At 47.2% G+C, this 19,697-nt stretch overlaps 1 protein-coding gene across 1 annotated transcript in view; it reads right to left on the reverse strand.

The window, feature by feature from the left end:
• Positions 1–19,697, reverse strand: part of MNAT1 (MNAT1 component of CDK activating kinase) — a 182,234-nt gene extending 162,537 nt beyond the window's left edge. The window contains exon 1 of the mRNA XM_048484659.1: positions 19,487–19,697. Within this exon, the coding sequence (XP_048340616.1) occupies positions 19,487–19,575 (89 nt within the window). The 5' untranslated portion in view covers positions 19,576–19,697. The remainder of the gene's footprint in view (positions 1–19,486) is intronic.

Below are 19,697 nucleotides of genomic sequence, written 5' to 3' on the forward strand. Positions count from 1 at the left end.
CCAAATATCGAAGAATTTCCCAACCTGGCCACCCTACACGCAGATTTTAAAAAATTGCACAAAAATGGACACGAGGGATACACATACAATAGTTTCTGTCCACCTCATGAGACGGGGGCAGCCATTTTTGGTTTTCTAAGTCACTAGGCAAGAAAAAGTACAGCTGGAGGAAAGAGGACAGGAATAAAAATGTGGGGGGGGGGATAGAGGAAAAGCAGAGCTAGAAGCAGATCTAGGAAAGAAGGAAATTGTGAGCAAAAAAGTGGAAAACCTCTTGTTGCCTCAGAATACGCAACAGGCAGATGACACACAACCTTTTTTAAATTTTACTAATTTAATCGGTTGTGTTTTCTATTAAAAATCCGAGACTCTGGGCATCACGTTTGTACTTCTAAAAAAAGAAAATACAAAAACAAAAATCCTCAGCTACCCTGTTTCCCCGAATATAAGACATCCCCTGAAAATAAGATGTAGTAGAGGTTTTGCTGAAGTGCGAAATATAAGGCATCCCCCGAAAGTAAGACGTAGCAAAGTTTTTGTTTGGAAGCATGCCCGACGAACAGAACACAGAAAAATAAGACATCCCCTGAAAATAAGACATAGCGCATCTTTGGGAACAAAAATTAATATAAGACACTGTCTTATTTTCGGGGAAACACGGTATCAGTGGGCAGAGGATTTCTTCCCGCCTGAACACACACACACCCCGCTGGTCTCTGGGTAGTCCTCAAGGCACAGCTTTTAAGATCCGTGCGTTCCTGCTCTTCCTGCAAAAGCCCTGTTCCCTGTTCCCTCGAGGGTCATATTTGTCTATGATAAAAATCTGCTCCCCAACGTATCTACTCCTCCACTTTAGGGGTAGGGGAAGGAGGAATATTACTTTACATAACCCATTTTGGTACATTTAGCTCCTCTGCTCCCTTATTGATTGGCCTTTTTTAATTTAGGCCTCACGTACCAGTCCAAGGAGACATGATTTACGTTCAATCAAGTTGATGGCGTCCCATCTCCTCCGGCTGATTTAGAAACTGGCCCTCAACGAAAAGGATAGAAACCTCCAGGATTTCGGATAGAGATTTAATGGACCTAATTGCCCCCCCCCCCCAGGATGGAATCTCTCTGCCGGGGGGGGGGGGAATAAGCATGTTCCGAGTAGGGTTGCCAATCTCCAGGCAGGGGCTGGAAATCTCCCACCATACCATTGATCTCCAGATAAAAAAGGAGAAGAAGGAAAAGGAGAAGGAGAAGGAAAAGGAGGAGAAGGAGAAGAAGGAAGAGAAGGAAAAGGAGGAGGAGGAGGAGGAGGAGGGTTAGATTTATATACCCCCTTTCTCTGCTGTAAGGAGACTCAAAGGGGCTTACAAACTCCTTTCCCTTCCCCCCTTACAACAAACACCCTGTGAGATAGGTGGGGCTGAGAGAGCTCCGAATAACGGTGACTAGCCCAAGGTTACCCAACTGGCGTGTGCTGGCATGCACAAACTAATCTAAGTTCACCAGATAAGCTTCCACAGCTCAAGTGTCAGAGCGGGGAATCAAACCCGGTTCTCCAGATTAGAGTGCCCCTGGTCTTAACCACTACGCCACGCTAGCTCTCAGTTCCTTAAACAAAAATGGCTGCTTTGGAAAGTGGACTATATGGCACTGAATCGGTCCCATTCCCAAACGTCCCCCTCTCCAGGCTCCCACCCCGCAAAATCTTCAGATATCTCCCCACCCTCAAATGGCAATCCTAGTCCACAGCTTGGGTAGTAGATCAGAATATGGCACTCTAAGCCCCAAAGGTCACATAGATGCATTGCCCACATCTGGCCAGCACCGAATTTGCTCACTTTGAAGTGGGTGGATGAAGAGTAGGTTTCCATACCCCATTTTTTTCTACCGTAAGGAGACTCAAGGTGGCTTTCAATCACCTTCCCTTCCGCTCCCCACAACAGACACCTTGTGAGGTAGGTGGGGCTGAGAGAGTTCGGAGAGAACTGTGACTGGCCCAAGGTCACAGAATACAAGACGAGTCAGAAACAGTAAGGATGCTACGAAAGAAAACCTCCGTCTGGCTCAAAGAACAGCGTTAAAACAATACCTTTAGTAGAAACGATTAAAAAGTATGTCTCAAATAACCCAGTGATCAACAATAAAGAAAAGTACAAAACAGAAAGAATGAGCAAGATGAAGAAGAGGAGTTTGGATTTATATCCCCCCTTTCTCTCCTGCAGGAGACTCAAAGGGGCTTACAATCTCCTTGCCCTTCCCCCCTCACAACAAACACCCTGTGAGGTAGGTGGGGCTGAGAGAGCTCCAAGAAGTTGTGACTAGCCCAAGGTCACCCAGCTGGCATGTGTGGAGTGCACAGGCTAATCTGAATTCCCCAGATAAGCCTCCACAGCTCAGACGGCAGAGCTGGGAATCAAACCCGGTTCCTCCAGATCAGATACACGAGCTCTTAACCTCCTACACCACTGCTGCTCCTATATTGTAGTCGACCCACGCGGTCAGCGTAAGAACGAGACGAGACGCGGAGATAACATCTGGTGGAGATCGCCAGCAGCGGGAGACCGGAGGTCCGTGTTCCTAGCGAGTCTCCCGTCTGCCGGTTCCTGGCACCTTTTATTGTTATCCTATTGGGGGCGTGTAGGAGGGAGGACTGGGGGGAGTTCCGGGAGAGCGGGAGGTCGGGAGATCATCATGTGATGCATGATCTCATCTGGCTACGTGCGGAGAGGAGCGTAAGCGTCTGAGCCTAATCCTCACCTGGGGGCAAGACCATTGTCCCTGCGCCCGGTGACTGAGCCAGACAGTTCATGACCCGTGACTCATGGGGGGATGAGGAGTGGGGGTGCGATGCGACCGGCAAGGCCGCAGGTCCGTTGGCGTCCCAACGTTCTACTACGGCGCTGCTGGATCAGCAGTGCATTACTACATATATCATCTATGCAACAACAATATAATAAGAAATATGACAAGAAATTATTACGTATGGGATTACAGATGATGGTTTTGTCTAATTTACCCATAAATAAGTTGGCAATTGATGGCGCAATGCCACACCCTATTGCCACACCCTTTATTAGCATGTAATGAGATTTCTGGAATCTGAAGTACGTTTTGCCCAGAATGATGTCAGTGAGTACCATCAGAAAATCAGCAGATGGAAATTGGTGCAATCTTGCTCCAAATACTCTCTGGCCTCATCATGTGGAATACTGGTATATAAGGACATTACATTTAATGTCACCAAACAAGAACCTTCAGGAAAACTAGTCCCTTCTAATTTCATAATAAGGTCACCCAGAAGCCTGCATGTGGAGGACTGGAGAATCGAACCTGGCTCTCCAGATTAGAGTCCACTGCTATTAACCACTACACTGTGCTGTGCGTCTCCAGTAAGAACATAAGAACAAGCCAGATGGATCAGACCAGAGTCCATCTAGTCCAGCTCTCTGCTACTCGCAGTGGCCCACCAGGTATGGAACAGTAATTACACAAATATTTCACTAGAGCTTGAAACCCCAATGGGTGGTTATTGGAGGGCAACAAAGGGCATTGGGTTTCTACTTGAGGAAGATCCACGTCCAAATGTCCATTTGGCCACGGAATGTGGTCGCCTGCACCACAAAGGACTGTGATGTTTAAGAACATTTAATCAACAGCAACTTATAAATCAAGTTCCACCAGTTGCAGCTAGGCTGATATTGTCGGTTTCTTGGGAGCTAAGCAAAGTTGGTTAATATTTGGAGACCACCATAGAATCATAGAGTTGGAAGAGACCAGAAGGGCCATCCAGTACATCAAGTCCAACCCCCTGCCATGCAGGAACACACAATCAAAGCACTCCTGACAGATGGCCATCGAGCATCTCTTTAAAAACCTCCAAAGAAGGAGACTCCACCACTCTCCGAGGCAATGAATTCCACCGTCGAACAGCCCTGGCAGTCTGAAAGTTCTTCCTAATGTTTAGGTGGATTCTCTTTTCCTGCACATTGAATCCATTACTCCATGTCCTAGACTCTGAGGCTGCAGAAAACAAGCTTGCTCCCTCTTCGACATGGCTTCCCTTCAAATATTTAAACATAGTTACCATGTCCCCCCTTACCGTTCATTTCTCCAAACTAAACATCCCCAGCTCCCTAAGTCTCTCCTCGTACAAGATGGATTCCAGACCTTTTACCATTTTGGTTGCTCTCCTCTGGACCCGTTCCAGCTTGTCAATATCCTTCTTGAATTGCAGTGCCCAGAACTGAATACAGCACTCTAGGTGAGGTCTGACCAATGTAGAGTGGTACAATGATTTCTCTCAATCTAAACACTATATTATTGATGCATCCCAGAATTGCATTGGCTTCCTTGGACGCCATGTCACACTGCAGGGCTGCTACGCAGAGGAAGGAAATGGCAAACCACCTCTGTTTTCCTAATTGCCTTGAAAACTCTATGGCCGTGGTGGCGAACCTTTGGCACTCCAGATGCTATGGACTACAATTCCCATCAGCCCCTGCCAAATGGCCATGCTGGTAGGGGCTGATGGGAATTGTAGTCCATAACATCTGGAGTGCCAAAGGCTCGCCACCACTGCTCTATGGGGTTGCCATAAGTCTGCTGCAACTTGACAACAACACGTTCTACCACCTAAGGATAGCCAGTGCCAGGTGTGTTTGCTCTCTGTGGCACCTGCCCTTTCTCCTTTCCCCCACCTGGTCCAGGGGAAGGCCTTATACCGCAACCACCCTACAGAAGAATATGCTGTCATAACCAACCTATGGTTTAACTCTGTGTGGGCGCTATAAAAGGAAACCGCATCGAAGCAAGGCTGTTGGGGGATAAATGGTTGTCATACACACGGACACACACACACACACACACTCAAACCTCTCCTCAGTTTGGAGTGTTTGCAAACATAATGAATGCCAGGGTGTGTTTTAACCTGCCATCCCCGAAAAAGAAACGACCAGAACAGCACCTGGGGCCCAGTCACAAAAGGCTGACTCACCTGCCTGGCAATCATTACCCTTTCAAAACGAGAGAGGCAAGGACATAGCGTTCTTCGCACAGGCCGAATGACTTTCCCATGTCGTCCTGTACAGGTGCGCAGACACACACACGCACGCACGCACACACACAAAGAGTTCCTTCCAGGAAAGGGGGACTTCCCAAAGCAGGTGACTGTTGCCAAGTAACATGGGTGACTACGAGGGGAGAGTTGGTGTCGTGTAGCAAACTAGTGGCGGACCCTGGGCCAGCCAGGTTCAAATCCCCACTTCCACGATGGAAGCTCTCTGGGTGGCTTTGGGCCTGGCACAAATTCTCAGCCTGGCCTACCTCCCAGGGCTGTTGTGAGAAAACGGAGATGGGGAGAATGATGTCCTCGCAGCGGCTTCGAGGCCCAACTGAGAAGAAAAGCAAAATATAAGTAAAGAACACCCCAAATAATAGAACAAAGAAAGAGAAAGTTTTTCAAACTCATGATTTGTAATAGCATTGGGGTGGAAAGACAAAAAAATCTGGACAATGCAGAAATGGTTGGAATATATATGGGAGCAAATACAATTAGAAAATTTTGACATCATGTCAAGAAATCAAATATGGCAAGAAAAACAAAAAGATATGAAGTGGATCTGGATGGAATTCAAAGACTGGTTAAACGAAATTGGAATTACAGAAGAAAAATGGACAAGAAGATTGAAAAGAATGGACCTGCTGCTGTGCATCTAAAGAAGAGAAGAAGAGGGGGGAGGGGAAAAAGGGGGGGACTCAGATGTTATGGACTGGCAATTCCCATCAGCCCCTGCCAGCATGCTGCAAAATAACTATTTAGGCCAGTGGTTCATCAACCTCCCTAATGCCGCGACCCTTTAATACAGCTCCTCATGCTGTGGTGACCCCCAACCATAAAATTGGTCTATATAAAATATAAAAAGACCATTTTTCTGATGGTCTTAGGTGACTTCCCATTAAGAAAAGGGTCGCTGCCGACCCCCCAAAAGGGCTTGCGCACCCACAGGGGTTGAGAACCGCTGATTTAGGCTGACAGCCCACCCCTATTCCACCTCTCTTTGTGCCCCTCCTGAGGTTCCCTCTGAACCATTTTATGGCAGAAAACCGAAGAAGAAAGAAGAAGAAGAAGAAGAAGAAGAAGAAGAAGAAGAAGAAAGAAAGAAGAAGAAGAAGAAGAAGAAGAAGAGAAGAAGAAGAAGAAGGAGAAGAAGAAGAAGAAGAAGAAGAAGGAGAAGAAGAAGAAGAAGAAGAAGAAGAAGAAGAGAAGAAGAGAAGAAGAAGAAGAGAAGAAGAGAAGAAGAAGAAGGAGAAGGAGAAGGAGAAGAAGAAGAAGAAGAAGAAGAAGAAGAAGAAGAAGAAGAAGAAGAAGGAAGAAGAAGAAGAAGGAGGGAGAGGAGGAGGAGGAGGGAGGGAGGGAGGAGGAGGGAGGAGGGAGGAGGGAGGAGGAGGGAGGAGGAGGAGGAGGAGGAGGAGGAGGAGTTGTTTGGATTTATATCCCCCCTTTCTCTCCTGCAGGAGACTCAAAGGGGCTTACAATCTCCTTGCCCTTCCCCTCTCACAACAAACACCCTGTGAGGTGGGTGGGGAGCTGAGAGAGAGAGCTCGAGGAAGCTGTGACTAGCCCAGCCCAAGGTCACCTAGCTGGCGTGTGTGGGAGTGTACAGGCTAATCTGAATTCCCCAGATAAACAGCTCCACAGCTCAAGCTGACAGAGCTGGGACTCAAACCCAGTTACTCCAGATTAGATCCACGGTGCTCTTAACCAACCTCCCACGCGCCACCGCTGCTCCAAGTGCAGCCCCTGCAGCCCTGTCCCCACCAACGCTCACTTGAAACACGGGCAAAAACTAAAGCCCCAAGAGAAAGGGCATAATTGTCCGGAGGCTCTGACCATAGAGTTCCTGGGGATTCCTAGAGTTACCCTTTTCACTTTTGGGAAGCTCTAGGAATTGCCAGGAATGGTCCAAACTTCCTGTAGGTAGACCAGGCCTTGTTTTTATTTTCTTTCTAGGGATGCTGTGCTGTCCCACAAAACCCTCCGGCAGGTTCCCAGACACCATCAGGCAACCTTCACCCCCCACCATTGTTTCTCACAAAGGGCAACAGTGAGAGGTTGGGTTGCCAACTTCCATGTGAAGCCTGGAGATCACCAACTATAATTGATGCTTTAATTCACAGGTGTCAAACTCGCGGCCCTCCAGATGTTAATGAACTACAATTCCCATCAGCCCCTGCCAGTATAGCCAATGCTCATGTTGGGAGGGACTGATGGGAATTGTAGTTCATGAACATCTGAACTATCCTGGAAGTTTGACACTTAATTGTTTACCCTACTAAGTGTTTTATTATAATTGCTCTTCCAGTTGACCAAAAAATAACTCCCTGTAAGGGAAAATAATAGGATTTGCTTGCTTGGGTCCTGTGGCATTATACCTTGTAGATCCCTAAACCCCTCCCACCCCAGGCTCCGCCCACAACATCTCCATGAATTTCCCAGCAACCTTAATCTGCTCTTTCGCTGCTACAGCTTGAAAGTTTCAAACATTGTTCGTAAAAAAGTAATTCAGGCAGCGGCAACAAACACCACCCGGTTTTCGTCCTGTGATGGATTCTATTCGGTTCAATATTTTGTTCCTTTTTCAAAAAGCCAGACATTTGGGGGAGGAAAAATGGAAGAAATGCTGAACCGGTGGAATAAATAAAGAAATCCTGATTGTTGATCTGCTTTACTTAAAAAGCTGGAAGGGGGGTGGGGGGAGACAGAAGCCAAATATGGAAGTAGTTATTACTGAAAATTTAATGACACTTCCATCAATACGGTGCAGTGTTTCTGTGCTTCATAGCAATTTATTTATATTTAATGAGCCTGCAATTGCTACTTTTGGGTAAAAGGAGCAACTGCATTTGGCTGCCGCTAATGCGCTTGCAAAAAGCGCGTTCCCCCCCTTGTATGTAATTTAAAGATCTTAGAACATATCGAAGGCTAAATTTAAGTTGTTCGCTGTTGTCAATGCTTGGCCCATGAGCAGTCCGTCCTGGGCTAATTTCCTACGGCAGCTTTTTTAAAAGCACACTTTGGCACCCTAGCTTCAAGCAGTTAATTGTGATCAATCAAAACACTTCAATGCATAAGGTCAGGACTTGCTTGAATTAGCGCGGCAGACCTTGCTGAAGGTGAAGTACCTTAAGATGTTACAGGGAGCCAGCGTGGTGTAGTGGTTAAGAGCAGGTGGACTCTTAAGCTGGAGAACCGGGTTTGATTCCCCATTCTTCCACCTGAGTGGCAGAGACTTATCTGTTGAACCAGATGTGTTTCCGTACTCCTACATTCCTGCTGGGTGACCCTGGGCTAGTCACACTTCTTTGGAGCTCACTCAGTCCCACCTGCCTCACAAGGTGTCTGTTGTGGGGAGAGGAAAGGAGCTTGTAAGCCACCTTGAGTCTCCTTACAGGAGAAAAAGGTGAGGTATAAATCCAAACTCTTCTTCTTAACATACCAGAGTAGTCGATTGTAGTCCTTATGACAGTCTTGTTTGGCAGACATATTATCTCCATCTTTCAGCAACTAACTGGGGACCAGGCTGGAGACACCGTGCTTTCCTTAAGACCTTCTGGTGAGTTTCTGACCAAGGTAAAATCTGAACCCAGGACTTCCTGGTAAACATTCTCATTGAGACCCTTTGTGGACGGAACACTTAACAAACAAGAAGAAGAAGAAGAAGAAGAAGAAGAAGAAGAAGAAGAAGAAGAAGAAGAAGAAGAAGAAGAAGAAGAAGAAGAAGAAGAAGAAGAAGAAGCAGCAGCAGCAGCAGCAGCAGCAGCAGCAGCAGCAGCAGCAGCAGCAGCCAACAACGACAACTCAGGGTGGCTTATAAACTTTTCCCCTTCCTCTCCCCACCACAGACACCTTGTGAGGTAGGTGGGACTGAGAGTTCAGAGAGAGCCGTGACCAGCCCAAGGTCACCCAGCAGGAATGTAGGAGTGCAGAAACACATCATCTAGGTTCGCCAGATAAGCCTCTGCCACTCAGGTGGAGGAGTGGGGAATCAAACCCAGTTCTCCAGATTAGAATCCACCTACTCTTAACCACTACACCACACTGGCTCAAGGGGTGCCAAGGAGCCACGGTGGTCAAAGACTGCCCTAAATGCAATACACTGCACCCAACAAAATGGACTCCCTTCAGACATTTTTGGGATTTATCTTATGTATCGAGCTAGGCAGTGGTGGGATCCAAAAATTTTAATAACAGGTTCCGATGGTGGTGGGATTCAAACAGTGGCGCTGCCGCGACAATAACGCTAATTGCACCTCCAGTCCCTATTGAGCAAGGGAGGTTTGCTTTTAGTAACCCTTCTTGGGGTACTCTGCCAGAAAAAAGAATTAAGGTAAGTGGTGAGAACTGGTTGGATCCCACCTCTGGAGCTAGGGCAGGAAGGTAGGCAGATGAATTTTCCCCCCTGACCTAAGGTGTACCTGACTACACAGAAGGACTAGCTAATCTCCATTGTGTCACCCTGAGGTGATTTAATCAGCGCTCCAAGCAGACCATTAGCTGCACCCATCCCATAAATCACAGGAGTCAAACTCCTGGCCCTCCAGATGTTATGGACTACATCATGCTGGAAGGGGATGATGGGAACTGTAGTCCACAACATCTGAAGGGCTGCGAGTTTGACACCTGTACCATAAATCAATCAATAGTCACTAAATTAATCCAGACATTTCTCTTGGGTCCTGACGACTCGTCAAGCGTCTCATATCTTTTTGTTGGAATTCCAGAAAAGCAATCAATTCTTTGTCTCTGACTCTGCTGCCAGCTTATCTCATGTTGCCTCAGGACCCATCCTGAAGTATAAACATTGGTTCTTTGGCCATTCGTAGTCTGCATATTCTGGGTCTGTACACGCAACCCCTGTGTGCTTGTGGGGTCTTTGGCTCTTGGAAATTGTTGTTTTCCTCTTCATCACTGCTTTCCATGGACATCCCATCATAGAATCAAAGAGGTGGAAGAGACCCCAAGGGCCATCAAGTCCAACCCCCTGCCTTGCAGGAACACACAATCAACGCACTCCTGACATATGTTCATTCAGCCTCTGTTTAAAAACCTCCAAAGAAGGAGAGACTCCACCTCTACTCCGATGGCAGTGAATTCCACCGAACAAACCCTGACAGTAGTCTGAAAGTTCTTCCTAATGTTTAGGTGTGGAATCTCTTTTTCCTGCACCTTGAATCCATTACTTCTGTGTCCTAGTCTCTTAGAGGCAGCTTGAAAACAACCTTGCTCCCTCTTCGACATGGCATCCCTTCAAATATTCAAACATAGCTATCATGTCCCCCCTTAACCTTCGCTTCAAGATGGGTAACTATCACCCATTCTTGAAAGAAGAAGAAGAAGAAGAAGAAGAGTTTGGATTTATATCCCCCCTTTCTCTCCTGTAGGAGACTCAAAGGGGCTTACAATCTCCTTGCCCTTCCCCCCTCACAACAAACACCCTGTGAGGTGGGTGGGGCTGAGAGAGCTCCGAGAAGCTGTGACTAGCCCAAGGTCACCCAGCTGGCATGTGTGGGAGTGCACACACTGAATTCCCCAGATAAGCCTCCACAGCTCAGGCGGCAGAGCTGGGAATCAAACCCGGTTCCTCCAGATTAGATACACGAGCTCTTAACCTCCTACGCCACTGCTTCTCCCTATCCTACTTCTTTCATTTTCTCTTAGTCAACTCTTGTATGCTTTGTGTGAGCATGCTCATTGCTTTAAATTTCTTCTTTTACTATTGTTATTATTCAATAAACCCCCTTTTAATTATATATCCACCTGCTCATTTGACAGGTTTCACCCAGGACTATCTCGGTACACGAAGGTTATAGATCCCAGTTACCGCCTCTCGCTCTCTGCCTCCGGTTAATTCTTCCAACTAAAGTGGAGACTGCGTACTTAGGGGGCCGTCAGGGGTCTTCTCTACACAGCATTCTTTGAAGGTCAAACGCATTGCTAGTAAAATCAATTGCAGAACACTTGATTTTCTGCTAGCCTGTACCAGCTGAGAACGTTATCGAGCGAGGGAAAGACACGGTCTTTGGGAAATACAGTTTTAAAAATAGAAGACTCGATAGTCTTGACATCTGCCCTGGTTCTGAACAGCGACAGGTACAGAAAAGGACTTCGAATCACAGAAACTTCCCAAAATGCAGACGTCTTTGGGACTGATGGATCGGAGGGGGAGGGGGGGAACTCCATTGAAAGTTCAAAGCTAGTACGGCTGCTTGTAATTACTTGATCCGGGCTGTCGGATCGCCGAGACTTGTTTTGTCTGTTCTGGTTGATTTGAACGAAAGTATGCCGCTGCAAGGATTTCGGGGTTGAGGACTAAATTGCTGCTTGAGATTAAAGTCTCCGTCTCCAAAACGTTTCAGGGCTTCCTTCATTTTGGCTCCTCAGCTATTCATGTCTGTGAAGTTCGAAGTGCAGGGGAAAGCGGCGTCTGAAACTCAATCCCATTCAAAACATGGTAACAATTTTCTAGTCCTCAACGGTGCATTTGATCAGGGGTAGATTTGCGGGTTTGCCAGAACCGCAAAGCACTTCAGATATCCCTTTGTTCCCCCTTCTGGGAAGACTAGCCTCCGAAAATTGTGAGTGCATGAAGCATTTAGGGATTTGCTGGTTTAAAGATTTCTTTTGTTTATGATGGATTTTTAAAAAACATTGCTTAAGTCATTCTTTAGACATAATAAAAATCAGAAAATTAGGACACTGAAGAGTTTCCAGCTGTCAGTCTGTAGAGCTTGTTTGCCTGGGATGAATGACAAGGAATACGAGTGGAAATGAATAACTTTTTAAAAACGCATATGGCAAAAGAATACAAAATGGAGTACAGTTTTGGGGCCTCCACTGCCCCCCCAAACTTTGTATTCACTACCATAGTTTCCTGGAGAGTCAGCGTGGTGTCGTGGTTAAGAGCGACTGGATTCTAATCTGGAGAACTGGGTTTGATTTTTCATTCCCCCACCTGAGTGGCAGAGGCTTATCTGGTGAACCAGAAGTGTTTCCGCACTCCTACATTCCTGCTGGGTGACCTTGGGCTAGTCATAGTTCACAGTGTTTGTTGGGAGGAAGGAAGAAGAAGAAGAAGAAGAGTTTGGATTTATATCCCCCCTTTCTCTCCCGCAGGAGACTCAAAGGGGCTTACAATCTCCTTGCCCTTCCCCCCTCACAACAAACACACTGTGAGGTAGAGACAGCTCCGAGAAGCTGTGACTAGCCCAAGGTCACCCAGCTGGCATGTGTGGGAGTGCACAGGCTAATCTGAATTCCCCAGACAAGCCTCCACAGCTCAGGCGGCAGAGCTGGGAATCAAACCCGGTTCCTCCAGATTAGAAACATGAGCTCTTAACCTTCTACGCCACCACTGCTCAGGGAAAGGAGATTGTAAACCCCTTTGAGTCTCCTTACAGGAGAGACGGGGGGGGGGGGTGTATAAATCCAAACTCCTCCTCTTCTCCTCCTCATCTTGTCTGAGACCTTGCAAACCACTTCCTGTATTAGAGTTTATACAAGTGTACTGCTCGCGCCATTCTCAAATTATGCAATCCGGCTCCTATTGCATTGTTCACTGGTTACAAATTAAACAAGGAAATAAATCAAAAACTGCAGAATGAAGAAAAAGCTAAAAAACATTTCCTCATTCCGCTCAAGTTACACGAGGTATGCCGATTGCAGAATTTTAGTTGACGCAGAATCGGGGTTCCTTTGATGCAGAATTCTGCTTCATGCCTAAGGCCCTGAACCTCTGGAAAACTCTAGTTGACATTATGGATTTGCCTTCTTCCTGTTCTCCAGTATGGGGAAACAACGAGGGACATAGGAGAAAGGCTTACTTTTTGTAAAATACAAATATATACCTCTCATGAAAGATGTTGGTGTTTGCCTAACAGAGACCACATGGCACAAGTTACAGCTAAGCCATAAACCTCTTTTCCACAACCTCGCTCACGATAACCGTCTTTGCGTTAAACGAACGCACTTTCCTCCCTCGGGCAGGTATTTCCTTTCATTTATGCCCGAAAGGCGTGCTATAACCTTAAACTTTCCCAACTGAGATTCATTGCAAGCAATGAAACTTAATCCCAGAGCGATAAACCTCACGGAAAGCCAGGAAGGGAAAAACACAGACGGAGACTGCATGCTAGGAACCGTCAAAGCAATAGCAAACTCATGCTCATACAGAAGGAGTTGTAAAGCGGGAAGATAAACCCAGGGCATGATCCGGCCAACGGAAAGCACATTCAAGTCCCATTAATTTCAAAGGGAGAAGTTTACGGAAACGTTTAACTCTCCCGTTGCAACGGATGGTGCTTACATAGGCCCCAAATGTATAGCATGACCCTAACACGTACCCGAACCAGAAATATACTTTACTAGCCAGAGGGGAGGTTGATTAAATACCCTCAGATTAAATCCTAGAAATGAAACATCTTGGTATTCTCAAAGGCTTTCACGGCCAGACTCAACTGGTTGTGGTGGGTTTTCCGGGCTGCGTGGCTATGGTCTGGTAGATCTTGTTCCTAACGTTTTGCCTGCATGGACCACAATTCCCATCAGCCAATTGACCATGCTGGAAGGGGCTGATGGGAATTGTAGTCCATGAACATCTGGAGCACCATAGGTTGGCCACCCCAATCTAAATAAATAAGACAAATTATAACCTGTTATACAAAATACTGCAGGTTCCCAGTGGGCAGAAAAGTGGGGAAATGAACAAAGGAATAAATAAATACACTGCACTTTGTATAAGATGACACCATTCTGCATTCTACAACAGTAAACCCACACAGGAAGGGATGCCTAGTGAGCAATTCAGCGTCACTTACAAGATTGGCGTCACTTACAAGATCTGAGAAAAAAGGTACCAGCCACTGACATGAAGACACAAGCTGGCTTTATTGAGCTGGACAAGCCGATTAAGTGATTCCCTGCTAACAGAAACACCATGAAAAATCCCATTTGCCCCTGACAGCTAAATCTCACTAGGAGGAAACTCAGCTCTTTCTTGATCAAAGTAGAGTTTGGAACGGAGGGAAGGAAATCTATCCAGCAACACAGGTCTCGAGAGAGACACACACCCTTCCCACCCCCACATCACAACGGTTTGCCTGTTCCTGCTCCACAATCCTGGAAATCCCGGAATTATTCATGAACCCCTTAAGCCGCGTTGCCTTCTTCAAACCACTAAAATAGATCTGCAAGTTAAGTGTTCAAAATGTATCACTAGCAAGGAAAACACACCAGGGAAAAGGGAAAATTGGGGGAGTACAGTGGAAACAGGGCTGAACAAAAACTCATGGCGGCGTGTGTATCTTAGTCGCAACTGGGAAACCTGATATTTTTCATACTTTAGTCCACCCCTGTAAAAATAAGCAGCAAGGCCTAATTAATTTAAAAGCTGAGGAAAAAATCTTTCGAAAACGCACATTTAACTGCGGAAAGCGTTTCACTTCTACTGGTCACCAGCTCTCCAGGAAATTTTGCATTGACTGCGTTTCACCTTCTTACCAGAAGCTGGGCTTTGGGACTTTGCGAGTCTGTAAAAGACCTAAATCAGGGTGCATTATTTATGGCACGTTATCAGCACAGCGAGATACCTGCTTTGACTATTCCTCCCTTTATCATGTGAAGATTGGATTACCAGTGAATCTGAATTTGTAGCATTATTAATATATAGACTACTATGGAATAGTGTTTGTACAGTCTGAGTCTGGATCGCCACTGATTTGTGTATATAAGGTTCATTTGGTGGACCTCTGAACCACACTCAGTTTTTCCCTGTATGGGACTCAGTCATCTTGTTGATATTATTACTACATTGCTAGTTGGCTTTGTGTTTCTATTGTTTCTTATTATATTAAAAGCACTATGTGTGAATTTGATGCCTCATAGTTCTAGCAACCTGAGGACAGTCACAAAACATGTCACTTCCAAGAGACTTCTAAGGTGTTGCCTCCATCTCCTATTAGCTCCCACTGGAAACAATAGGGGATGGGCACCCTGTTTGGGAGTCCATAACTTTGGACCCCCTGAACCAAACCGCACCAAACCTGGATGGTATCATCAGGAGAGTCTCCCAACAAATCCCTGATATTTTGGTGCTGCCAGCCTAAAAACTGCACCCCCTGCAGGCCAAAAACTGAAAAAACACTAAAAATACAAAAAACCCACAAATGAACCTTTTGCCCCCCCCCCCCCCCCGGTGACCAAATGGGGGCGCCCGGGGACATTTCACTCCCTATGTCCCCGTGGCAGATATGCCCCTGGGTGTGGAGAAGATGAGGGAAACCAGAAACTCAGCAAAAGCTCAAAACTCACCGTTGCCTTTCAATGGGCTATGGATGCTCTTTTGATGGTATCAGCCGCCGGCAGGTGAAGGAGGCATTCCCAGGTTGGAAGCCCTCAGAAAGCCAACTAAACTTACCTCTGCCACCAGGAACACCCCCAGAGTGCCCCATTAGCAGCCTCCACATTTGAGCAGCACAGAATCACGGAGTCACACAGAGAACCCCGGCTGCCATCAGTGCACGTCTCAAACGGCATAGGTGCCACTTGCGCCATCTGGATTGACAACAACATCTGTGGCAGGGTCACACTGGCTCAACAACCCTGTGGATTGCACAGCCTTTCCCTGACGTTGACTCCTGAGATTCAGAGGCTGACAATCTCTGATCATGGCTGGTAGCCACTGAAAGACCTACCCTGAATCTGCCTAATTCCCCTTTAAAAACTGCCTTTTCCTCTGGCAGTCAATGTTACATTTAAGTCACTCACTGTGTACAGAGCTATTCCCTTCTGCCAGTCCTACATCTACTGCCCATCAGCTTCATTGGATACCCTTGAGCGACGCCTTCCCCCGAGAGCCAGCATGGTGTAGCGGTTAAGACCAGGTGGATTCTAATCTGGAGAACTGGGTTTGATCCCTCACCCCACCTGAGTGGCACAGGCTCATCTGGTGAACCAGATGTATTTCTGCATTCCTACATTCCTGCTGGGTAACCTTAGGCCAGCCACAGTTCTTTCAGAACTCTCTTAGCCCCACCTACCTCACAAGGTGTCTGTTGTGGGAAGAGGAAGGGAAAGGAGCTTGCAAGCAACCTTGAGTCTCCTTACAGTAGAGAAAGGTGGGATATAAATCCAAACTCTTCTTCTTCTTAGTTGTCTCTTTTCTAAACTGAAACAGTTCTCTAAACCACAGGTGTCAAACTCGCGGCCCTCCAGATGTTATGGACTACAGTTCCCATCACCCCCTGCCAGAATCATGCTGGCAGGGGATCATGGGAATTGTAGTCCATGACATCTGGAGGGCCGTGAGTTTGACACCTATGCAGTCTAAACTAACACATACCCATCTGATTTTTCCCTTTCAACTAGATCTTGTGTGTCATTTTGCATAGTGGTTTCTTGATCTTCTGGCTTCATTCTGTAGACCTGGCCCCTTCTTCATCCCCTCTGAAGAAAATCCTGCCACCCAAATTTACACTTCACACATGGGTTGAAGGGGCTCTGGCAGAAAGTGTCTCCCACAACACAGTCAAGCGTGTCAGACTTTCCTGGGCCGCAAGAAACATCATAATTTTGGCTGCAAAGGTTTGCCATTGCCTGCCTCTGCATAGCAACCGTGCACTTTCTTGGAAGTCTCCCATCCAAGTAATAACCAGAGCTGACACTGTGTACTACTCCTACTCTTTTTTTTGCCAGCAAATCACAGGTGACTTAAGGTGATCCCTCCAATAGGATTTTTTTAAAGTCAAGAGACATTCAGAAGTGGTTTGCCATTGCCTGCCTCTACATCACAACCCTGGACTTCCTTGGCAGTCCTCCATCCAAGTAATAATCAGGGCCAACTCTGCTTAGCTTCATAAGAACATAAGAACAAGCCTGCTGGATCAGACCAGAGTCCATCTGGTCCAGCTCTCTGCTACTCGCAGTGGCCCACCAGGTGCCTTTGGGAACTCACAGGCAGGAGGTGAAAGCAACGGCCTTCTGCTGCTGCTGCTCCTGAGCACCTGGTCTGCTAAGGCATTTGTAATCTGAGATCAAGGAGGATCAAGATTGGTAGCCATAGATCGACTTCTCCTCCATAAATCTGTCCAAGCCCCTTTTAAAGCTATCCAGGTTAGTGGCCATCACCACCTCCTGTGGCAGCATATTCCAAACACCTCAATCACACATTGCAAGTGAAGAAGTGTTTCCTTTATTAGTCCTAATTCTTCCCCCAGCATTTTCAATGAATGCCCCCTGGTTCTAGTATTGTGAGAAAGAGAGAAAAATTTCTCTCTGTCCACATTTTCTACCCCATGCATAATTTTGTAGACTTCAATCATATCCCCCCTCAGCCGTCTCCTCTCCAAACTGAAGAGTCCCAAACGCTGCAGCCTCTCCTCATAAGCTTCCAAGATCCAACAAGATTGGGCTATCCAGATCAAGGCCGAACCCAGGGGGTGGGGGAGGGTATACACTGCAAAGAGTCATTAAATCACAGTCCATTCATGGCAATCTCCATTGGTTTTCAAGGCAAGAAAAATTCAGAGGTAGTTTGCCACCACCTGCTTCTGCGGAGCAACTCTGGACTTTCTTGGCAGCCTCCCATCCAAATACTAACCAAGGAGGACCCTGCTTAGCTTCCAAGGTCCAACAAGATAAGAGCAGGTACACTCTAATCTGGAGAACCGGGTTTGATTCCCCACTTGTCATTTGAGCTGTGGAGGCTTATCTGGTGAACTATTTCAGCCTGTGCACTCCAACACACGCCAGCTGGGTGACGTTGGGCTAATCACAGTTCTTTGGAGCTCTCTCAGCCCCACCAGGGTATAAATTCAAACTCTTCTTCGTTATGGAAAAGTGGGAAGGGGCTCAGGCTTCTCTGAAAGGCCAAGTGGGTAGCCAGGTTTCCCCTAGCCTCCAGTGGGCATGGGGAGGGGAGGGGAGGGAAGGGGAGGGGAGGGGTTATAATTGTGCTAGATCTCCATCCATGACGTCCAGCTTGTTGCAGTGGTTAAGAGCGCTGGAGTCTAAACTGGAGAACATGGGTTATCCCCTCTCCTCCATATGAGATGCGGACTCTTATCTGGTGGGGAACGATATCATACAGTCCACTCTCCAAAGTAGCCATTTTCTTCAGGGGGATCTGATCTCTGTAGTCTGAAGATGAGCGGTAATTCCAGGGGATCCCCAGGTCCCACCAGGAGGATGGCATCCAAAGAAGGAGGAGGAGGAGGAGGAGGAGAAGAGGAGGAGTTTGGATATATATCCCCCTTTCTCTCCTGTAGGAGACTCAAAGGGGCTTACAATCTCCTTGCCCTTCACCCCTCACAACAAACACCCTGTGAGGGAGGTGGGGCTGAGAGAGCTCCCAGAAGCTGTGACTAGCCCAGGGTCACCCAGCTGGCGTGTGTGGGAGTGTACAGGCTAATCTGAATTCCCCAGATAAGCCTCCACAGCTCAGAGCGGGGAATCAAACCCGGTTCCTCCAGATTAGATACACAAGCTCTTAACCGCCTACGCCACTGTTGCTCCTGCTCCAAACCAGGTAATCTGCCCCTCAGTGTCCAGGTTTTGATTGTACGTCCCTGCAATGTGACTAGTTTGATTTGATGTATTCAATTTATATCCCGATGGTTCCCTGTAGGGCTCAGGGCAGCGAACAGAAGAAGAAGAAGAAGAGTTTGGATTTATATCCCCCCTTTCTCTCCTGCAGGAGACTCAAAGGGGCTTACAATCTCCTTACCCTTCCCCCCCCCCACAACAAACACCCTGTGAGGTAGGTGGGGCTGAGAGAGCTCCGAGAAGCTGTGACTAGCCCAAGGTCACCCAGCTGGCGTGTGTGGGAGCGCACAGGCTAATCTGAATTCCCCAGATAAGCCTCCACAGCTCAGGCGGCAGAGCTGGGAATCAAACCCGGTTCCTCCAGATTAGATACATGAGCTCTTAACCTCCTACGCCACTGCTGCTCCAGAAGTATGAAGTATAAATAACATCAATTGGACACAGTCAACCAACAAAACACCAATAAGCATAACATTATAAAATAGCAAGACATCAGGAAACATGAGCAATATATCAACAGAATAGCAATAGTCATAACATAACACATTGCACAAATCATAAATATACTATCACAAAATGGAGAGGAAAAAACCATCACGATAAGTCAGAGAGCTGATTCTGCTGGTGTGGCACCCAGCCACTTCCAAAATATCTTTCTGTCGCCCTGGTCCTGTTCACAAGGTACAACCAATTCCCATCCATGTCCCACCTGGGTTTCAAACCCCTGGATTTAGGAGGCAGCTCTTGGGCTGATGCATCCTCCTTTAGATCTATATCAGAAACACCCTCTCCTGTTCTGCCGTTGAAGGAAAACGGTTGCAAATTGGGGGCTGCTGGTTTGCTTTGCTCCCAGCCTCCCCCCATACAGCAAAGACACACACCCTTTGCAGCACTTACAAAGTATGCCCGCAGACGTTCACCATCAACTTGAGGGAGGGGTTCCTGTATTTGGTGGTCTTGCAACGGGGGCAGCCCTGGTCGTCCATGGCAGCTGCTCCCCTCCTCCTCTAGGGCTGATTTTCCAGCCACTCCGTTTTGGCTCTGCTAAGCCTGTCCCCCATGAATGTTGCGTCCGCCCGCAAACACCGACCGGGCGGATCTGCGGCTG

Source organism: Sphaerodactylus townsendi, linkage group LG02, assembly GCF_021028975.2.
Source record: "Sphaerodactylus townsendi isolate TG3544 linkage group LG02, MPM_Stown_v2.3, whole genome shotgun sequence".
Classification (NCBI taxonomy): Eukaryota; Metazoa; Chordata; class Lepidosauria; order Squamata; family Sphaerodactylidae; genus Sphaerodactylus; species Sphaerodactylus townsendi.